This window comes from Aulostomus chinensis, chromosome 9, assembly GCF_037954235.1.
Source record: "Aulostomus chinensis isolate RoL2024-O1b breed Wild chromosome 9, RoL_Achi_v1.0, whole genome shotgun sequence".
NCBI classification, from domain to species: domain Eukaryota; kingdom Metazoa; phylum Chordata; class Actinopteri; order Syngnathiformes; family Aulostomidae; genus Aulostomus; species Aulostomus chinensis.
In genome coordinates this window covers 23,855,082-23,876,730 of record NC_141328.1, presented here as the reverse complement: position 1 = coordinate 23,876,730, position 21,649 = coordinate 23,855,082, and the positions used below count along the sequence as shown (strand labels likewise).

At 42.9% G+C, this 21,649-nt stretch overlaps 2 protein-coding genes across 5 annotated transcripts; one reads left to right on the top strand and one right to left on the bottom strand.

The window, feature by feature from the left end:
• Positions 1-2,802: 2,802 nt before the first annotated feature.
• On the top strand, positions 2,803-10,171 carry tprg1l (tumor protein p63 regulated 1-like). 3 transcript variants are annotated; one of them, XM_086214405.1, is made up of 6 exons: positions 2,803-3,187; positions 3,461-3,552; positions 4,187-4,237; positions 4,328-4,453; positions 4,662-4,815; positions 5,407-6,033. In XM_086214405.1, exons 1-6 carry the CDS (start codon positions 2,957-2,959, stop codon positions 5,488-5,490), a joined length of 738 nt encoding a protein of 245 aa, XP_086070531.1. In that variant the 5' UTR covers positions 2,803-2,956; the 3' UTR covers positions 5,491-6,033. The 3 variants fall into 3 exon arrangements, with proteins under 3 accessions (XP_086070531.1, XP_086070532.1, XP_086070530.1); XM_086214406.1 differs by lacking the exon at positions 5,407-6,033 and adding an exon at positions 5,060-5,397 and having other exon boundaries at positions 2,804-3,187; XM_086214404.1 differs by lacking the exon at positions 5,407-6,033 and adding an exon at positions 6,047-10,171 and having other exon boundaries at positions 2,810-3,187.
• wrap73 (WD repeat containing, antisense to TP73) lies at positions 8,556-21,277 on the bottom strand. Of its 2 annotated transcripts, none has more exons than XM_086214403.1 (13): positions 21,124-21,277; positions 20,558-20,645; positions 20,288-20,440; positions 19,181-19,297; positions 13,360-13,432; positions 12,419-12,522; positions 11,960-12,046; positions 10,936-11,070; positions 10,346-10,423; positions 10,155-10,257; positions 9,860-9,985; positions 9,493-9,684; positions 8,556-9,071 (listed from the first exon to the last, which is right to left on the bottom strand). In XM_086214403.1, exons 2-13 carry the CDS (start codon positions 20,624-20,626, stop codon positions 8,959-8,961), a joined length of 1,350 nt encoding a protein of 449 aa, XP_086070529.1. In that variant the 5' UTR covers positions 20,627-20,645; positions 21,124-21,277; the 3' UTR covers positions 8,556-8,958. The 2 variants fall into 2 exon arrangements, with proteins under 2 accessions (XP_086070529.1, XP_086070528.1); XM_086214402.1 differs by lacking the exon at positions 21,124-21,277 and adding an exon at positions 20,851-21,096.
• Between the last annotated feature and the right edge of the window lie 372 nt (positions 21,278-21,649).

The window sequence follows — 21,649 nt, the reverse complement described above, 5'->3', positions numbered from 1 at the left end:
GACAATCTGTGCGGAGGAATGGGCAAAAATCCCACCTGAGCAGTGTGGGCGATTAGTTAATACATACAAGAAGCGTCTGGAAGCTGTCATTGCAAACAAAGGCTTCTCCACAAAGTCTTAAACCAGTCTCAGATAGTGTGTTCAATACTTTTTTCCTGTGTTATTGCACATAATTCCACATAATCATTATTTATGGATTTGAATGTTGTGATTTCTTTTCATGTGTTGATTATTTGAGTTAATACCAGTGTCTGGCAGAAATGTCACATGAATTGCATCTTTGGAAATAAATGTAATGACAAAAAAAAGTTAATGCGTTCAATACTTATTTTCCCCATTGTGTGTGTGTGTGTATATATATATATAAAAGGAATATTCTTATATGCACTTCATCATTTGTATTTGCTCAATGTGTGTATATATATGTATGTATGTGTATATATATGATTGTAATTACAGGTTTTCTGAGAGAAGGCAAGTACGCACCTTGTAGCTGCTGCTTCAACCTCTCCACCTCTCAGTTTAGCCATCTGTGCCATTGTGGCATTTACTGTGCAGGCACGGTGGTGCAGTGGTCAGCACTGTCGCCTCACAGCAAGAAGGTTCCTGGTTCGAGTCCTGGCTGGAGCACAGGATCTTTCAGTGTGGAGTCTCCATGTTCTCCCTGTTCCTGTGTGGGTTCTCTCTGGTACTCCAGCTTCCTCCCACAGTCCAAAGACATCAAGAGGGGACGAGGCTGATTGATACTCTAAATTGACCATAGGTGTGACTGTGAGTGTGAATGGTTGTCTGTCTCCTGTGATGGACTGGAGACCTGTCCAGGGTGAACCCCGCCTCTCGCCTGAAAGTCACTGGGATAGGCTCCACCCCCCCCCTACAACTCTTAACAGGATACGTGGAAGAAAATGGATGGATGGACATTCACTGTGCAAATAAAGCTTCTATTTTTTGTATCAGCTGCAGTGGTAATGTTATTATAAAAACCTGTAAAACAATGACATCCTCTGGTTCTTCCCCCAGCTTCATCTCCACCCTCGTCCTCAGTGCAGCGTGGACCTCCTGTGGACAGTTCCCTGAGGGGTCGTGCTGGTTTTGGTGGTGCCTGCTGTTGGCGTGGAGCGATTTCATTGCTGACCGGTTGAAGCAGAAGCGTGGAGGAGCAGCAGATCGAGAGCGACACTGAGGAAAAAACACTGACGTCTTCACGAGCAGTTCAAACTTTGTAATTTCGACATCGGCCTCGGTCTTAAATGGCGTTTAACCTGAGTTGAACATTACAAGATGAGTTTGTTTGTGAATATATTTTAATCGCAGGCACATGCAGGTCGGTGAGACTCATCAGTTGAGGGTTCTGTGGTAACCACATGACAAAACACAGACAATCATCCACACAAACTTGCTCGCCCTGCCCCATCAATGAATTTTAATTCTTCTTCCGCTCTCATTGCTGTGACTTGGTAAATTCTTTGAGTAGCTTTAGGAGATCCAGATGTATCTTGATCACTTCCATGTTCCCACGCTGGATCATCAAAGGCTACGATCGAAAACTCAAAGGTTCCCCCTCACAGACGTTTACCACTGTAAATCTGGAAGGCCGCGATATAAACAGCATTATCATTCCCATTTAAACATCAAATGTAAATATGTGTGTGAATATGTAAACGTAGGTAAACCCCACGTGTCACAGACACGCCGGAGAGATAAAACCTCAACACACGGGATGTTTGTGTCGTTGAGAATGAATCTTCAGTCTTCGTTTCCTCAGTAACCGGAATGAAGTCTAGTTATTTTGAGCTGAAACGCAACAACAGATTTAAACACGACCCCGTCTGAAAGATATTTCAAAGAAAAGATGTTCGGATGCCGGGCGACGAATGGATTACAGGTCATGCGAAGGTCACTGGTCCTGATGAAGCTCAGGTCACGTGACAATGAAAACTGGGGGGGGGGGGGGGGGCGGAGACAAAAGCCTTTGCAGTGTCTGAAAAAAGTACTGACATCCATTATCCAGTCAAGTACTAATACATGTTCATGTTTTTGAGGCTGTAGGTCACATGACATGGAAGCTACCTGAAAAAAAAAAAATTTGGGCTTGCATATAAAAAAAAACAGTTTACACTGAACTATTCTAATAAAATCAAGTAACATGCAGTGTTTAGTAACACAACTTCACAACAAATACAATAAAACCCAGAGAGGGAGGTGCGTTCATTCTTGTAGTCTTGTACTAATAGATGGTCGCTAAGTCACGTGACACAGACGTTTCTCGAAAAAGAATTTTGCAGTGTATGATGGAAAAGTTTTTTGTTTGTTTTTTTGGCCATAAAATATTCATAGGGAATCCAGGAAGTACAACGGAGGTGTTAACTCTTCAGACTTGATTTCGAGTCTCGAGTTCAAATGGCACTGAAGCTATTGTTGATTTTTGCTAAACACGTTATTATTATTTTTTTATTCCTAGTTTTTTGGCACAGAAATGTTGGTGTTAAACCTAGGAGTCTGCCCCTGCTGGTCATTAGGAAGAATGCAGGTTCACGGCAGCTCTGCTCGCGTCTCTCCTCAGAACCGTCAAGTGTTGTGGTCCATGTTTGTAGTCAGTCAAAGCCGAACTAACAGTCTGGTCCCAGCGGGAGGCTGCAGACGCCCGGGGACGCAGTCACGAGCGCCACACCGCACTAACGGGACCGAGTCTGACATCCGTCCTCAGACTCCGATCTCGTCCTCGCATAGATAAAGGAAAAGATGACCTGGCTTCCCGTTTCCTCTTCAATCAGCGAATTTTAAAAACAAAATGTGCCTTTAAGAGGGGCATGGGGGGGGGGGGTATGGAAGCACGCACCACTTCCTCCTCCGAGCTCTCACAATCAAAACATTGGGTGCGCAATGGGCGAGTCTTCATCCTCGTCAGGACGTCGTCTCATCTAACGACCGCGGAGAAAACATCGTTCGCCGCACGATGCTTCAGCTCAACGACGCGGTGGAGCCGGAGAGTCCGGGGGCCGCCGTCCTCCACCCCGCAGAGACCGAGGAGGGGGTCGAGGTAGCCTTCACGCCGCCTGAGGCCGGGCGGAGGAGCCTGGGACGCGGAGCCTCGGTGGCCTGCTGCGCCCCGCTTCAAACCCTGACGCCTTTTCACGTGCACAACCCCACGATGCAGGCGAAAGTCAAGGATTATTTTGTGTTCAGGGTAAGTTGTTGAATTTCTACAAATAACTCACCGCCACCGTTTATTTTGAGTGTGACCGTCTTCAAATCCCCCCCCCCCCCCCTCACACACACACACACACACCACCATGAGGCGCACTCACGCTCCTCCTCGCAGCCCAAATTCACCGTGTGTGTGTTTACCAGCACATCATGCGCCAGGAGGAGTGTAACGCGGTCCTCTCTGACATGATGGTGATGATGATAATGATGATGATGATGATGATGATTCACGACTGTGTGATACTGATTCCAGCCAGGTACCATCGAGCAGGCGGTCAACGACATCCGGACGGTGGCGCTCCCCTCCGAGGATGGAGAGGTGCTCAGCGTCTGGCTGCTGGCCGAGTGAGTAGCACCCTGAAACCTGGATGGATGGATGGATGGATGGATGACCCGCCGCTGACGCGCGGACCTCAGTCAGCTGATCACCTATCAAGGCCACGTGGTTGCTTATTTATTTGTAGCAACGACAGAGCGACGCTGCCCAGGTTGAATCAGATATCCCGGGTTTGAAAGGATTAACAGAGGGAGCAACGACACACAATCACGCAGACACAGATGGACAAACACCAACAGTTAAAACTTTGATCACGTAAAACAACAGATAAAACAAGACGGAACAAACAAGAGTTGAAAATAGTCATGACCCCGCAGGTCCGCAGGGCCAAAATACCTCATGAGAACCAAATGCTGTGTAAGCTATTTTAACAAAATGACACGAATTGATATTTTTGTGCACTTGGAGGGAGAATACGCTCTTGCTGGGGGTGAAACAGGCGGTATTATGTCGTCTCTCAGTGCTGTGAGTGCCAGTTGATGACTAGTTGTCTGCCTGCAGGTTGTGACCCCGGCTCTCGCTGTTAAAGCACAGAAACTCATCAGTTCCTCCGTGAGCTAGCGCTGGAGAACAGCTTTGATCAGTTGCTGAGTTTGTGCCTTATTATGTTTAACGAAACTCCTGTCCGTGTTTCTTCCACAGAATTGACCACTGGAACAATGAGCGGGAGAGACTTGTGCTTATTACGGACAGGTAAGTCAGAGCGTGTTGGATGGAGGAGATTTACGCGTCAGGAACGACATTTTGTGTCATCGTTTTAACGTAATTCGATTGCGCCTGCAGGTCCTTGCTGGTGTGCAAGTACGACTTCATCAACCTGTTGTGTCAGCAGGTCATCAGAATCTCTCTCAACGCCGTAGACACCATCTCAGTGGGCGAGTTCGAGTTCCCTCCCAAGTCCCTCAACAAGTATGCCTCCTTTTTTTTGTTGTTCTTTTCTTAGCCTTGCAAGTACATGCAGCTCTGCAAAGGCAAGAACGTGAGAATATTGTGACTTTGATTGTTGTTGCTGCTCAGTTTCCATCAACACTTCAAGCTGTGGTATTATTCTGTGTGTACCACACAGCTACAACACTACACGTCAGCAAATCGTGACCCTGTTTGGGTTTTCTCACAGGAGAGAAGGCTTTGGGATTCGTGTCCAGTGGGACAAACGTCCCCGTGCTTCGTTCTTGAACCGCTGGAACCCGTGGTCGACAGACATGCCTTACGCCACCTTCACGGAGCACACGATGGCGCACGCCGACGAGAAGGTGGCCTCCCTCTGCCAGGTAGAATCCCTTTATTTTGATCACGCAATGGAATTAATATCAAGTTTAAAACGATTTTTTTGTTTGTTTTGGCCCTCCCCCTTTTATTGAAAAAAAAAAAAAAAAGTACAACGCACACAATGGTGATCACAAGTGCAGCCTGTCAAAACAGCTCCAGCAGTCACACTTCCACTGAAAACAATCGACCGATTGATGCCTTGGAGAAGAAATGAATCACTTAAATCACTGTGTTTCTCATTGTCAGGGCAACAGAAGTACAGAGGGCCTGTCCCAAACGATTGCTACTTTACCTCCTTCCCAGTGCTAAGCAGAGCGAAGTGAATCTGTCTGTATCGAACCAATTCTCTTACTATTCATTGAGCGTCTCGATTCTGAATAAATGCTGCAACAGTTCACAAAGACCACCATCGGGTTTGAATTGTAGGTTTTGGGGTCATGGTTTTGATTTTAGGCCATTCTGTTTTGCATGCTAAGCAGAAAAAAACATCCCAATCAAACGACAGCTCGCTTGAAACTAAACAACAAACGTATTCAGTTCTACGTTTCTAGTAACACTAACAACTTAACACTAGTATTGGCCTCTTTTTTCAGCAGGTGCACGGTCAAGATGTCCACCGTGGTCGTGTTTGTTGTCAGAAACCTTTGACTCTCAACTGCTCTCTCGCGCATCAGTGACTGTTAGATGGCTGGAGATCAACAGACGTATATTTTCAGACATTAAAAGGAGCGCGAATCAGCCAACAGCTGCACATCTAAATAAACTCTTTATCGTGTAAAAACACAAGGTTGTTACACTTTTTTTTTTTCTTTTTTTTTTAACCGACATTCCTCGATGACTTCTTTACAACTGTGAGGTCAATTTTCTCATCCAAACATGAAGAAAACATGACAAAATTGACTCAAGTATTTTTAACTAAGACGGCCTATGTGGGTCTGATATTATATAAACATGTATTAAAGTAAGTCAGTATTAACCAAAATATATTTTTCTCAGTTGATCGTAACCGAACCACACGTAGTCTATATGCAGGTATTTCTGAAGAAAATTTCAGGATTTTTCCAACAATTTCTGACAGTATAATTTTTTTCCAAACCATTTTCCAGGCCTGGAAATTGCCATTTTCAAATTCCATGATTTTCTAAAGGTATTTGTAAGAACCCTGAAAAGAATATGTGCTTGAGTCTTTGGAGGTGGTTTTGGGTTCATGCTCTTTTCCCCCCCTTTGCCAAGTTGGACAACTTTCGGACCCAACTGGTGCAAGCAGTCAAGAGAGCCCATAAGGAGCAACCCATCCCTGGCCGGGCTAACGGTGTCCTGATCCTGGAGAGACCCCTGCTCATTGAGACATATCTGGGCATCATGTCCTTCATCAACAATGAGGCCAAGCTGGGCTACTCCATGACTCGTGGCAAGATTGGTTTCTAAAGTTGACAGTTTCTCCCGTCCCAACACTTCCACCCGTGTGTTTGTGCTAACACAGACTAACACCATCGGAGGGAAGCTGCAGCTCCACTACTGTGTGTATCCGTATGTGTGTGTACGTTGAGCCCGTGAGGCGTCCACAACTCTGAAAGTGGGCGTCTCAGACGTGTGGTTGACCCTGCTGTAGGTGAAGGATGTGCAACAATGCATGGACGGTCTACTCCTTTGTTTTTAGTGCTCCAGTCCCTTTCCTGCAAAGAGCTGCTCCTGGCTAGGTCGACATGGGTGGGCTGGACCCTTAGGGGTGTAGGCCAGATGACATATGCATCAGTTTATCACCTCATGCTTCTTGTTTGACCATTGACTGTCAAAACTAATGTGAGCCTGAGGTTTTGGTACAGAAATCTTCATAATAATGGCCAAAGATGTGCGTTGACTTTGTATGTAGGCAAAATAAGGCCTTCCAGAGCTCGACAACACGCAGTGAAACCACATCATCAAGAGTTTGTTTCCCGTTTGCTACCTTAACATGATTTGAAACATGGGATTGCTTAATTAAGGGCAGCTTCAGGGAATGGAAACCAACGGCTGGATCTAGTTAATGGCCACATGCTTACTGTAATCAACTAAATGACTAAGAGGGAAAATGTGCAATGATTTGCTGTGTCATTGTGAATAGATCTGTGCTCAGCTGTGCTACTTGAGGAAAGCAACAGCTGGAACAAACATTTCAGCATCAAGGAGCGTTAAAATGGGAATTTCACATTACGTGTTGTCACCCTCCTCTCTTATTTGGTCGGTGTTGTACTCTTTATGCTTACATTAGTCTAAAGGATGTCATTGCTATATAAAAAAAAAAGAAAAAGAAAAAGCTTCTGTACCACTTGGAGAGCTGTATTAGCATGCAAGATTAGCCATCGAGCTAAAAGAGATCCAAATAAAGAAAAATAATTAGCCACTGTAGCTTAAGTGCGTTATGTTACAGACGTTTCATGCAACATGAGCTTGGATTCATATTAGACAGGTATTTGCTCAGCTGCAGTAAAAGGCAGTGGGGATAATGAATAGATAACTGCAGACACGTGCACAGTTTATTAACAACAAATTATATATGGATCTTGTGAATTGATATGGGTGTTTTGTTTTCTATAAATGTACTACCAAAGGTAACAGGCCATATTTCAACTAAAGAATGCCAGTGACCATGTGTGTCCCTAACGGGTGCTCCCCGTTGTACTAGCTCAACTTCTATATGTGCCCTGCATGTGAACTTGCATGACAGGTGTGGTTTTTGTTTGTTTGTTTGTTTGTTTGTTTTTTAAGAGTCTTCAAATTGAATTTGTACATATTGAGTTCAGGAGTGCTTGTAGAACGTGAATATTTCATTGCCGGTTTGAAAGTGTTTCAATTTTTTGACTTTAGAAGAAGTGATAACACGAGCGCGTGGGCTTCCCTCTTACTAGTAGCACAGTAGCCAATATAAGAATATGAATCGCCGTGATATCCTTGTCAGAGTCTCGGCTCTGGTTGTTCGTTATAAGTGCATTTACATTGTCTTTGTACTGTCACGGACTGTTACAGCGTGATGAAGTCCCAGTTCAAGTGTCTGTACAGTTGAAGCTTTTATAAACACGACAGCATTCAGCAAGATGATGCCTTGAAACCAAGAAATCGGTCATTATATATTTAGTACAGCCTGTTCATTTGTTGCACTGGAGTTTGTTTGATGATGGCAGGTGACAGCTATTAAATTATGCAGTGTTTCAAGACTAAAGATGATGCCATTCATGTGTCACGATAGGTTGCGTACTATAAAATGCTTTAAAAATACACCCTTAAAAACCTGTCTTGTGTCTTTGTCGCACCAGTCAGATCGGAGACAAAAGGTACTAAAGCACTGAGGAGAAAATGACCCTCCTACCAACCATCCGATGGGAATCGACTTCAGCACTGACAGCTGTAACTGCAGCTACGCTAACTAACAATCATTTGTGGGAGGTCCAGAGCTCAGTAATTCAAGCACGGAGGAATGAAGATTATCTACCTGCTTGTCGGGCTCTAAAAATCCTCCAAACCAAACCGTCCTGTTGCTAAAACATGCTGCGTCAGCACAAAGACCATGTGAAAACACTTGTTAACCGACTTGAAGGGTTTCAGATCGTCGCCAGTGAAGAAAGAGACAACAGAGAGATTAATTCTTGTCTTCTCCATGCCTCTTAAACCTGCTGTTATGGCTTCAAAAGTACAAATAAACACAACGTCTTTTTCAAATAGATATGAATGATTTAGTCAAATTGAGAGACTCAACTTTTGCTGAATTATTTATCACAAAGTTTATTCAAAAATAATTATTCAATTTAATGGCAATACACAGAAGTAATACTCATTTCATAAGTACATTAATAGCTATAAAACTTCTCACAGTGTTTGGAACTAGTGCTTCAGTCTGCTTTTACAAGTTAAAAAAAACAAAAACAAGGTTTATTCAAGAGTCCCGGGAGGTATGACCTGTCCACATGGTCAAACCAGTAAGAAAAGGAGTATCCCAGTAAACTGAACTGAGGATGTTACATTCCAGGTCATCATCTTCAGTTCAGCATGAGATTTTGATGTTTTAGGGATCACATCTGTCCTTCCCTGCTGAGTTTTTAAAGCGAAATAAGACTGAACTGTAATCCATTCTTTGGGTCGTTCTTGAGACCTGTGCTTTGCAAATCTGTTCACTTGTCTTCCTGCTCAGTGTCCAAGTAGCACAAGCACAGCTGCTCCTTCCCAAGCAGGATGAGTGAGTCTCCACTGCTGTGCCAGCTGAGTGACTGGACCTGGAAACCATCTGGTAGGAGACACAAAGAACAAAGTGGGAAGGGGCTGTCATCCAAGCACAAATAATCGTGATCTAGATCAAAATGCAGGACAGCAACAGAGACGAAATTCAACGTTTTATCTCAATCAGACGATGTGACAACTGTGTTTTACTAGAACAGCCTAATCCTGGGAATCCCCCATTCAAAACAAAGCTTGTCAGACAATTCTTCTTTTTCTGTTGGTGCAAGACTCATACATGACAAATTTCAGCAAGAATTTACCTTCAATTTTTAAGGTGACCTTTATCCTATCATGTGCCTACATATCTGTTTATCATATATCTTAAAAATATGACAATGAAGGGCTACAAACAAAGTCTATCCACTGATATCACGTGGCTTTAAATTGGACATTCCTGCGTCTAAGAACACCGCAGTGAAATGTGTCACCTTCAGAGGGGACCTGCACAGAGACACAGCCTGCCGGGGACCAGAGGTAGAGTTTGGTGTTGCCTGTGCACATTGCCAGCCGGGGGCGCCGTGGGTCCCACTGAAAGCAACGTACGGTGGATATTTGCTCGAGCACCGCCTGGAGGCTCATCTTCTGCATGTCCCACACCCAGACAACACTGGCCATGTTATCTGCGGTCACAGAGACAAAGTCACACTTTAAACTTCTCTCCCAGCATTCCAGCAAAAATAAGTCAGCACCAAAACTCCTCAGAAAAAGCTCACTACTACTCCAGGTTCATGAACAAACCCTAAATATAATACTTTTCTCTTGAGCGCCACATGAGTAGTGAGCATGATGTCTAACCATTTCTGGTGGCGAGGTAGCGACTGTTGGAGCTGAATGCCAGAGTGGAGACGCCAATCTTGGGGTTTGCACGGTCTTGGTCTGGTTTGACTACAGGTACGGAGACGGGCAGAGGGCAGATCTCATCTGGAGCAGACAACATAAAAATGAGAGGTGGTGATAAGACAACGCTGGTTACTCAAGATCTGTAATTTTGCCGATCAACAAAGCACTTTTTAAGAATAATATCAGTTTTTTAAACAGTGTTTTTTTTTTTAATAGTTTAAAAAAGTCTTAAAATCCCGATCCGACACACATTTGCTGTGGGTGTTAAAGAGAGTGCTGCCAGTTGAGATGTTGTGGAGAGACAGGTCGTCACTGCCAACAGCCGGCCTTTTCTCCACTTCCTTGTACACAACCTGGAAACACAACAAATTGTTCAATAAAGAGCAAAGAACTCAAATTCAGAGGTCTGACGCGTAATCACTAAGGCTGAAAAGTACTCACAGCTTTCGAGTTGTTGATGGTTGTTGGATGCTCAAACAGTGCGATGGTCTTCCACGTGATGTGATTGAGGATGCGTACCTGACATGACGGTATTCAAGTCACTTGCTTGATACAAACAAGTAAACACAAGTGATAATCCAAATAAAAACCTATGTAACACTAAGCTTTACTATTCTTCATCACTAGAAATGGAGAAATTGATATCCCGAGACACATCTTTACAATGATCCTTTGCCTGATGAGCTCTGTCCTCAGATGGGCATCACTAGTGGTTCAGTCTCTGCATGGGAGACAGACTTTATTTACCATCAAATCAGGAGGTAGAGGCCATACAGCAACTGCCTCCTACGAAGGCCAAACCATCAGGTTCATCTCCCTTGTTTTGTCTACAGCAAACAAAGACACTATTTTGTAGTTTGCTTGTTGTTGGAGTGAGTGCTCATTTCAGGAAGGTGGCTGTTGTGTGGCTAGTAGCCCCTGACTGGGTGGTAAGTAAACAGTTCTGTCCAATCCAGTTAACTACTACTTACATGAAACTTATATCAATGTGACATGTCAGGCTACAGTGTCATCCAAAAGTTGGTCCATACTTTTTCATCGTAGCTGCCAATGGCCAGGAACTGGCTGCTGGGGCTCCAGGTCACAGACTTGACACCCAGAGACCACTCATAGGCACTGTAGGTTGACAGCAACCGACCATCCAAAGAATACAGCAACACTTTATACTGCAGAGAGGACACACACACACACACACACACACACACACACACACACACACACACACACACACACACACACACACACACACACACACACACACACACACACACACACACACACACACACACACACACACACACACACACACACACACGCCACTACTATCATTTGTTCCAGTTTTTGACACACTTGAACGTATCAGGATTTGACTTGATGTCTGATCTAAAGCAACGTTTGTTTCATATTTTCATTCAGATATATCATAATGTACATTTCCGTCAGAATCTCAAATGCTGCTGTACATATATACCTTGTATACATGCTTATGGTATGATGTTAGGACTGATAGTCTTATCAAGTCACAAATACTAAACGTGATCATTTCAACCCTACAAGGAACGTGAACTGGATGCTGGGGGATTCAACTTCCAGCGGTTATTGACCTAACAATACACCAGGCATGGACATCATGCGTCTATGCTGTGTGTGGGTGGCGTGCCGGCCTTGTTTTTTCCTCTTTGGAGGGCCACATTTAGATTTATAAGGGTGGTGTTCTGCTGCAACATCCACATCTGCTGAGTTCCTGCCTGGTGTATTTCAGGCATTAGCGAGGTGCTACGGTGACAAGGTCTCTCTTGATTATCTTGACGCTAATACAAAAAAACTTGTGGTTCTCAGCCCAGAGACTGTCGAATTATTGTTATTGTTAACTAAACGATGTTGTGACTGTTCATTCAACTGGCTGTAAAAGTTCTCATGCCTGGTTTTTTACGAGGATTGTGATGGGGAATTTTGAAAGCTAGCGAACAACCATAAGAGAAAGACCGACTTCCTGATAATGCTCTTGAGATGGTTACGGTCACTCAATCGGAAGTCTGAAAGCAAGCGCCTCACCTCCAGGCAGCTGTCCCACACTGCTAGCACACAGCCATTGGGAGACCACTCCAAACCAGCGAGGTCCTGCGTCTCAGTCTCATAATGCTGCGAAGGACAAATGAATTTCACTGCACGTTTTATTATCCTACATTCTTCTTCTTCAGAGGCAGGATTACCAAGACAATCATTTAGAGTTCATAATGATGACAAAAGAAATAAGAGTAAGAAAAATTAACACTCAGTCGTTTTCTTCCATGCATCTGAGAATGCATTTGCATGGTATCTTAAACGATGAAACTGTTCTCTCCACCCCAGAAATGTTTGAGATGATTTACTAGGATAGGTCAAAGGGTCCGTGTGAAAATGTGCACCTCTTTGACCAGTGGAAAGTAGGTTTCAAACTCATTTGTTACTCATATCAAAATGGCCTCTGCTAATGGTCTTGAAACTGGAGCAGAACCATTAAATCCTCCTTACCCTGAGTAAGTGCCAGTCATCACACACAAATACACTGACATAGTCTTTGCAGTCACGACGCTCAGCCATGGCCATATAGCAGCCATCTCTGCTGAAATCTAGACCTACAGGGGAGAATGACAAGAGGACATTATATCCAGTTACTCCATGGTCAATCTGCGAAAGAAGCTTGTTGTCCATTTGCTCCTCAGTCTCAAATGGCAAAAAATGTCAGAAGTACACCAGTTAGGTTTAATACTTACAATACCCTGTATACACTCCCTGTCCACTTCATAATGAGCTAATAAATAATCTTGCATTAAATAACATTTTAGAAAGCTATAACAGTTGAGTTTCTGTTGACACCCTCCACCAGGTAATGCCTCTACTTCATCTTTATTTTGAGGTCATGGTGGGTGGTGGTGACATGTATTATAGTGCATTATATTGAAGTGTGTTCCTCATTTTCTGCCACTCACATAAATAGAGTGGTTACAACATTAGCAGTCCACTTAAACACCGCTGTGAATGACAGTAATCAGTACTTAGCTTCATGTCACTCTGTGTCAATCGAAAAGCATTAGCATTCTGGCTCCATCAAGAAGGTGGTATTTAGCTATGACATTCTTCTTCTTCTTAATAATGTGATATATCATCATTATCATTCTTATTAGCTCAAAGGATGCATAGGTCACAAGAAAAACATAGAACTGCATTTGAAAAACTGAGGAGAGACACAAGCAATCAATTCCCCCACATTGCTGACAGGCCTGTTATGAAAACCATGCCCCATTTACTGAAAAGGGTCACAGCTGTCAACAGAGAGCGCCATAGTTTAGCTACATAAACTCAAGGTAAAGAACGGCATGTGCTACACTGGCATGCTGCGATACTCAGACAATAATTCATATACACTTACTTACACAAGCAAATAAATGAAACAGTATTATTCACATACTGACCCTTCTGACATGCTTTGGGATACTTGATGTAAGACACAGCTTTGGTGCACAGGGACCAAACAGTGACTCTCAGCTGCCACGGAACCAGAGGAAGCAGAACAAAAACAACAACTGTGGATCATCTCCAAGCGAAAACATGCAAAAGTACATAAAGATATTTGAGCTGGTGAGTTGGAAATACTGGACTTTACAATGAAAGTAGACGCTGAAGGGCTTTTGAAGAGAGCTGATAACATAGTGGGGAAAACACATTCTAAAACAGACATAGTACATACAAATTTTATTTTGGAGCCTTCCAATGCAGTTATTAACTAATTATGACCCAAAATACAGTATGTGCTGAAAAGGACATTTTAAGGATGACAAGACACATTTACTATGTTGTTTTCAAACATATCTTATGCTCTGCTCATATATACAGTGATTCAAATAGATCTGTGAGAGGCTGGATTCTTTTAGGGGAAGTTTCAAACAACTGCACGACCATCAGACCAGACACTCTTCTCTAGGAGAGGCCATGATGAAGGCTGCTTATACTCCAAAACGGATGTGTGCACAGACAGCTGCAGACACCACAGACAAGTAATACTTCTGTTTATACATTCTGTAGTCCATCAGCAAGGCAGATCCAGACTACAGTCCAAGCAAGTTTGGTCCATACAGATTAAATTACGACTTGGGCACATATTAAATTAACAAGGTCTAAAACAATGCCTTCACATAATAGGAAAATAGGACAGGTCCGTTTAGCAGCCAAGATGTAATGTTAGACATGCTGCTACAAGTGTGACAAATTAACAGCAAGTTGTGCAGCTAGCAAGTTGCTGCTAAATTGAAAAGTGGCACCAAAGAATAAAATGCCAGCCAATAGTCGATGTATCACAGAGACCACATGTGCTACAGCTTAGTTTTGTCTGTGGTCACTCAAATGCCTGCCAGACTCACTTCCGCAAGCCTGATGCCAACAAAAGCAGGTGGCACTGAGGCAGCACGACAGCTTGTTTTGGCCCGAGGTCTAGAACGAAGGATGATATCTTGCTCTTTGACAAATAAGGAGCACTGCCAGAATCTGTGGTCTGCACTGCGGAATAATTGCCTGAATGTTCACCGAGAGGCCTGTTAATTTTATTTCTGACTTTGTTGGCCATTTCCAATTAGAGGGGGCTGTCTATTTGAAACTTCTTGATAGTGAGAGGACATTGCCACACACCATCTTTAAATGAGCATCATCACAGACAGAACCCGTGTACAGAAACTGTCAAGAAATAATTGTTGGCATTAATTATTTAAGCTCATCCATAAATTGGTAATTTGCCTTTGAGAGGGTACGAGCTTTCATCAGTGTCCACACGGACATCTGAACAGGGCCAATATCTGTCACCTAAATGGGCTGAAATGTTCGCCCTCCTGTTTGGTCAAGACATCCAGCTGTGCAGACTCTGTAATGACACCTCACTGTACACTTCCTGGGCATCCCCTCTGACACGGTGCCATGGCAACCAATGTCAACATTGCTCAAACAAAACCACACTTACACTTCTTAGATGCCTTGAACCCAACACATACAGGATGTTGGGAGATCAGGGCCCTGACGACAGTGTAACTTTAAACTGGGCGGAGAAAGCATGACATGGGCAAAATAGGTGGGAAATACTTTTCTAGGTGGGGTGGTATGCAACAGGATACTTAGTTGGGTAAAGTTACTCTTTAGATAAAGTATCCTCACCAAAGGTGAAGAGAAGGCAGCGAGGGACTTGAGGGTGGCGTGAAAAGGTTAAACTTCATTACAACAGCTGCTGTTCGTCCATCAGAGATGGAAAATTGAAATCTATGTTGGAGTTCTTACAGCAGCAACTGCTGATCTTTACAGGGTGCAGTTAGAAACAAGTGCATTATTCTATATCCCCCCCACATCAAGGAGGCTATGTGCTCACCAGCGTTGGTTTGACTGTTAGAAGAACAACTAAAAAAAGTAGTGGGTGGACTTTGATGAGATTTGGTTTGACAATAGAACTTTGGCTGAGGAATGCCCTTCCCAAGTGCCCACTAGTTGAGGCTGTACCAATCCAAGTCAAGTCGATTATGAGTGGACTTACATTTGACTGTTCAACAAGGCGGTGGTCTAAACTATTCCCCCCCAAAAAACAATATTAGACAGCTGTGTATGATGGAAGACTTTACCTGCTACCTATTTCAACTGCCCACATAAAACTATTAGAGACAATTATGGATTGGCCAGACACAAAAGAATGAAATGAGCTCTTATAACGTCTTTGTTTATTTTGTTAAAAACACTACAGTTTGAGGGCAAGGTCTCTGCAGGGTTTGGCCATAGCTGACATGGAAACAAGAATTAATAATTAATGTACTGTCTTGGCTATAAATGATTGTTTCATAATATTTTCTTGTGTTACTCTGGGAGACTGTGAGGGCGATTAAAAAAAAAAAAAAAAAACCTGACTAGGGACAACTCTAGCCAATGTCTTCGAGCACATCAATTTAACATTATTTAGCAAGCATTCATTACAAGAAAATCTCTAAATTGAGGAACGTTCCCAGTAGGACAGCCAATGGTCATCATACTAAATAAGATTAGTAGCACACCAGAGTTACTGACAGCAACCTGGTATAAAATGTATCCATCAGTCATTCTTACGGAGTGCCAAGGCGAGTGCTAGAGAACGGGCAAGTGTATTTGATGCCATATAGGCCTATCTGTCAGCAGGGGATTAGACTGTGGGCATTCCACATTGGAAGCCATCTCAAACCAATATAGCCCATTTCTCCTGTTACAGCCTTATGATTCTACCAAGGAACTGGAGCCTCCCGAAGCCCACAGATAGGTATGGGTGAGCTATTGTCCAGTGTTTCAGTGCAGCAGCTGCCTACGTCTGCAGTTTAGTCCAGTAACTCTGGTGCCAACAATATAAGATGCGAGAAAGGCTACAGACGTATTTGCCAAGAATGTTATTGTTAATCTAAACCATCCAATGTAAAAACAATTACAGAAGTCAAGCTCAATGACAGCCTTGGCTGGAGTTTTGCCACCCTCAGTCCATCACCACTTGGATGGTAGAGTCAAACCAAATCTGCGATACATTTTTCAACCACAAATGACCATCAGCTCCTCATGAGGAAATCCAACACATACAGTTCATTTTCTAAATGCTGCACCCTTACTGGATGTTGTTAATTGATTTTTAATTAAATCTACTTTTTAATGCAAATGTTACTACTGACAGACTTTCATGATAAAATACCAAACCATGACTTAAAACAGTGGTATATTTACCAATACTGATCTGTAATTCACATGTACCATTACACCCATGATAATTAGCACACACGATCTGAAGATGTGTTTGAAAAGAAAACAAACCGCAGCGGATACACAAATACAGCAAGCCAGACATAAGTATGCACACAGCTAGCTAAGCAGATTTACAGACACATAGACAGACAGACAAACACACACAGAGGCACGATTCACACCACAGGCAGCTGTCCCTAAACAAGTTATTATAGCAGGCTGTTTATGAGTAGGGCTGAAATATAAGCCTGACACGAACACCCGTCTGGCATAGCATTAATGAAATCTTGGTTTGGGGTGAAGGTAAGTTCAGTGGGCCCCTTGGCAAATACGTAGCAGGTGCCCCTGCTTGTTTTCTACAAACTCTTTCTCCAACTTCAGGAGGATGCTTCCTAACACCAAGCAGAAGCTTCCAGTTCATATTTAACCAGGTGATACAATGTACAGAGCGAGTAGCTGCAGGTATTTGAGTGCACTGCCCCTCAGGTGAGAGGACATCCTAATGTGGTGAATCATTGTGAAAAGGTAGTCATCATTAAACCACATCAGATTAAATGAGAGGGAATATCATCATTTGACATTTGTATCCCATGTTGGTTGAGAAAAATTTAAAGTTTTCACAGGATTTCCCATTCATGTGCTGAATCATACGGTGACTGTTTGAGAAGTCAAGATACTTTTAGTGATGGACATCCATCAGTCCAAGTTGACATGGATGTCGCTTTGACATGGACCAGGCCTGCAGGATCAATCAAAATCAGGATGCAACCTCCTGTAATTTTTGAATCGCAGGAGGGCAGAGGTTGAGAGTCAGAATTCCATCTCAGAGACGTCCTACCTACACATCATCTTCTACAGATTCTAGAAGTAATGTTTGTCACAGATTCACACAAAAATCCCGCCATTATCATTTTAACTGATTTAAAAAAAAAAAAAAACGACATGTTGTAATACAACATATCATATTGCATTTATAATATAGCCAAGATAATCACAACTGCGTACTTTCCAAAATTGTGCAGCCCTACCCAAAGAATGAGAAATCCACAATAAACAGTAAAACGTGTGGATAAACACACACACATCCTACACTATGTTCCATCCTATAACTGTTTTTCTTGGAGGATCCAGACAGACACAAAGCAGACATGCCACGGACATGTGCACTCCCTGCACCCTGCTTCAGACCAGACACAGTTGAGTGTCATGCCATGGCACCTGTCAAAAGCTTCCCGGAGTCAGGTTCAGCACGACAGACGCAACCCACCATGGTGCCACTGTCATATTCCACATGGTCCACGGGTAGCAGCTATTTCCTCTCACCCCTCAGATCAAATATGAAACAGGAGTCAAGAGGCACAGGATGGGAGGAAACATTTTCATTACCTCTGCCAAGGAGGTTATGTTTTCACTCGCATCTGTTGGTTTGTTTCCTTGTAAGATAAGTAAAATGACACATGGGGCTAGAAATGTGAGCAACACACATGCCCAAATGGCCCCCAAGTGGTAAAAACAACGGTGAGATATTTCAGGGGGAAACCGGACTTCTTGTGCCGAGTGGCCCAACTCCAAGGCTATGAGCATTGAATGAGAATGTGTCTCAAAGAATAAAAATTGTGATTCTAAGTTTATTGACTGAAGTTGCATGAAAAAAACTGTTTTAACAAGTATTTTTCATTCTCTTTTCTGCAGAAAGCTCAGGCAATCTTTGATAGTGACCACTCCCTACATACAGGTTAGTGCCCATTTACAGATACCAAAGAACCAGGGCTAGCAGACACAAGTACTCACTCGTGCCAACAGCTTTTAGTTTGTTGAAAAAGAAATACACACACTTTGCTGTTAAGTATTATACTTCTTGCGTACCCCCTGCCCTAAAAATCCAATACTGGTTGGGCAATAGCACATTCATCCATTCATTCATGGGTCTAATTTCCATAGAAACACAGGAACAATTATCTCTACACATGATACTTCTTCCTCCCGTGCTTTATTTTACCCACATCAAATAAGCTGCAATGTTGTGCTTCACCTGGGAATCTTCATCAGTGAGCTAGTACACAATTTCCTATGAACCACCATTTAGTCAGTATCAGTAGATACATAGAATACCGAACAATCTGCCAAGGGGGAGCAGGTTGACTGATTAAATCCCACCTCCAAAAGCAATATAGAGGAAATTAATTTTTAATTGGGCAAAAAAATAAATACAAAAATAAAAGTAAGACAAACATCTGAAGACGACATACTGTACACATTGCACTCATGCTCTAGACGTACTCGAGACCCAAGTATGACAGGACGCTAACAGGAGGGGAACTACGCAATCAGGCAGAATACATGCAGTAGGAGGGGGAGTAGGGGCTTTCAAGGAAGGCTCTGGTGTCTGGCTATTTTCAGGTCCCCATTCCTTGTGGGCCAGCAACAGTTGAAATCAGACAAGCATATGCATAAACACACTTGTGTGCACAAGAATGTATGCCCAAATGCATGCGCCAACTTCACACTTACATGGAATTCGGTTGTGTTGAGAATGTGACGTCCGTCTGGGCTCCAGCGTGAGGAGACCAGACCTATTGAGCCCTCGTCAATCTTACAGTGCCAGTCCGGCTGTTCGAGAGACCACACCTGAAAGGAGAGAGACAAAAGAGAAGCAGGAGAATGACAGAAGGATAGCCATCAGCCACCCCTGATGATATCCCACACACAACTCCTGTGCCTTCTTCAAATTTATTTCTAAAAGAAAGAGACACTCGTACAACAGAGGCAATGAAGGACTGGCGATGGATACCCCTTCATCGGTAGGCTACTACCTCTGTACTGCACTTGACACTGACTGGTAAACAGCACTTGATTTCACCACTTTAATTTCGAGACAAGACACAAATTATCACATGCTCAGTCAATTTGATTCAAGTTAAACTGTGTATTAGGGCACTGATTCAAGAGTTATATCCATATCTTCCATATATACCATTCACATATTTAAAGGTTTGGAGCCATTTCTGTTTAATAAAAAGCAAGTGCGATACAAAAAAATCTTCAGGAGACACAAGGTTGTAAATGAGTGAACTATTATTTTGAATAGTTACATTTTAAAAGCTTCACGTTCTTATTTCAGGTATTTAGAGAACCGTGGGCTAAGACTTCAAGTCTGTCTCGTTTTGATGATTAATGCAGTATGTTTAATCCATATAATGTTACAACTCTCCTCAACAGTACAACTATTTAACTTGCACACAGAAGTAAGCTGCCAAGAAATGCATTCAAATAGAGGTGGGCCAAAAATGTCGAAAAACATTTTGCTACCTGATAAAATAATGAAATAACAGGGATCCTATTTATTCAAAGAGCATTTGTACCTCAGAAAACAGCAAAATTCTTCAAATCATTGTTATTATTATCTTTCTTATGGTTGGCTATGTGACACCCCCCCCCCCCCCCCAGCCCCCACTTTGGGTAACCTTAGTTACCTAAGTTTTCCATGGATGGCAAAGAAAAGCATTGGCACTTCCGGCCATTTAATACACAATCACATCACCCCAATAATATCATTCAAAGTAAGAATATTGCAGGCCATTTCTACCAGATGCTGAATGTGTCACATGCATGACCTACCTGTACCAGTCCTCTCTTGTACATGGCACAGAGGACGAACAGAGAGTCAGAGGACCAGTCCATGTGGGATATCTGGTCCGCACAGGTGTAGAGCTGCAGGATCTGCAGGGTGCTCACATCGCGTATCACCAGCCTGTACTGCACACAAGTAGCCTGCACACAGAGACAGCCGTAGAAACAACAACAAAAAATGTCTCTTTCAAAGTAATTTCTAGATAATCATACTGCTTTACAAAACGACTCAACTGCCAGGATTGCTTAAGCACTTACTAAATATTTCCCATCTGGTGATACTTTACAAAGTTGATTGGACTGCTTGAAGACCTCGGAGAAATTCATCTTTCGGTCAGAGCTGATGCTAGAGGAAGACATTATATATTATTTAAGATTATTCAAGACCAGGTTAAGAAAAACTGCCGCAGTTGCCAAATTTTAACACGTGATGGCGACATACGCCCATTAAATAGTCCTTTCAGAATTCACACACACATATATGCTAACGATAAACTAATTTAAGACAAAGCGCGCAGTGATGAGGCGGAGAATACGTAAATCTAAGTTACCTGCGGATATTTGGGTTCATTTTTACGCCCAAAATGACCGCACAGAGCTACAGGTGGTTAGCAGACTCGTAGTGAAGTAACGTTACATAAAAACGACACGGGAAAACTGTTTACATCACGGCTAAATTGTATGTCCTTTCTCGTTATACTGTACGTGTCAAGCCAGTAACGACATAGCTAGACGCTAACGTTAGTGTGCTAACGTTAAGCTGTCACTGGACACATTCAGCGCTAGCATCCCGGTACACGCAACTTTATATGTATTTAGCTGACCTTCACTGTCTTCACCACCAGTTATACAACTTCCTGAGTTGAATGAGAGACGAAAAGTCCCGCTAGTAATTCAAAAAAAGTTTTCTTCGCATGATTGTCTTCCGAGCACGGCAGAGTTGCTAGTTTGTTTGGATGGGTAGATGACGATTAACCCGCGCTGTCCAATCAGCATCTGCTTGGAGTCTGATGCCTTCTGGGAAATGTAGTTTTTGTTTTAAAAGATCGTTCTTTGTGCGCTAATTTGAGGATACCTGTGTATATAACAAATTCCTTCCGGCCAATCCCATACAAGGAGATTAATTTCTATGAATAGAATTATTTGTCATGTTATCGTCTATATTTATATACTTGCACAGTAATTGTACCCTTATCTTTTTACCCTGAATTATTTCACAGTTTTGCTGCTGTCAAGTTTCCTTCCACAAGTCTGCCTTGTAACCTTAGTGAAGAGCAAACTGATTCCTCATCATCCCTGTGTTGATATGGAAAAGGTTTCCCGCTCGTCTGCGCCCAAACCGCGCTACCG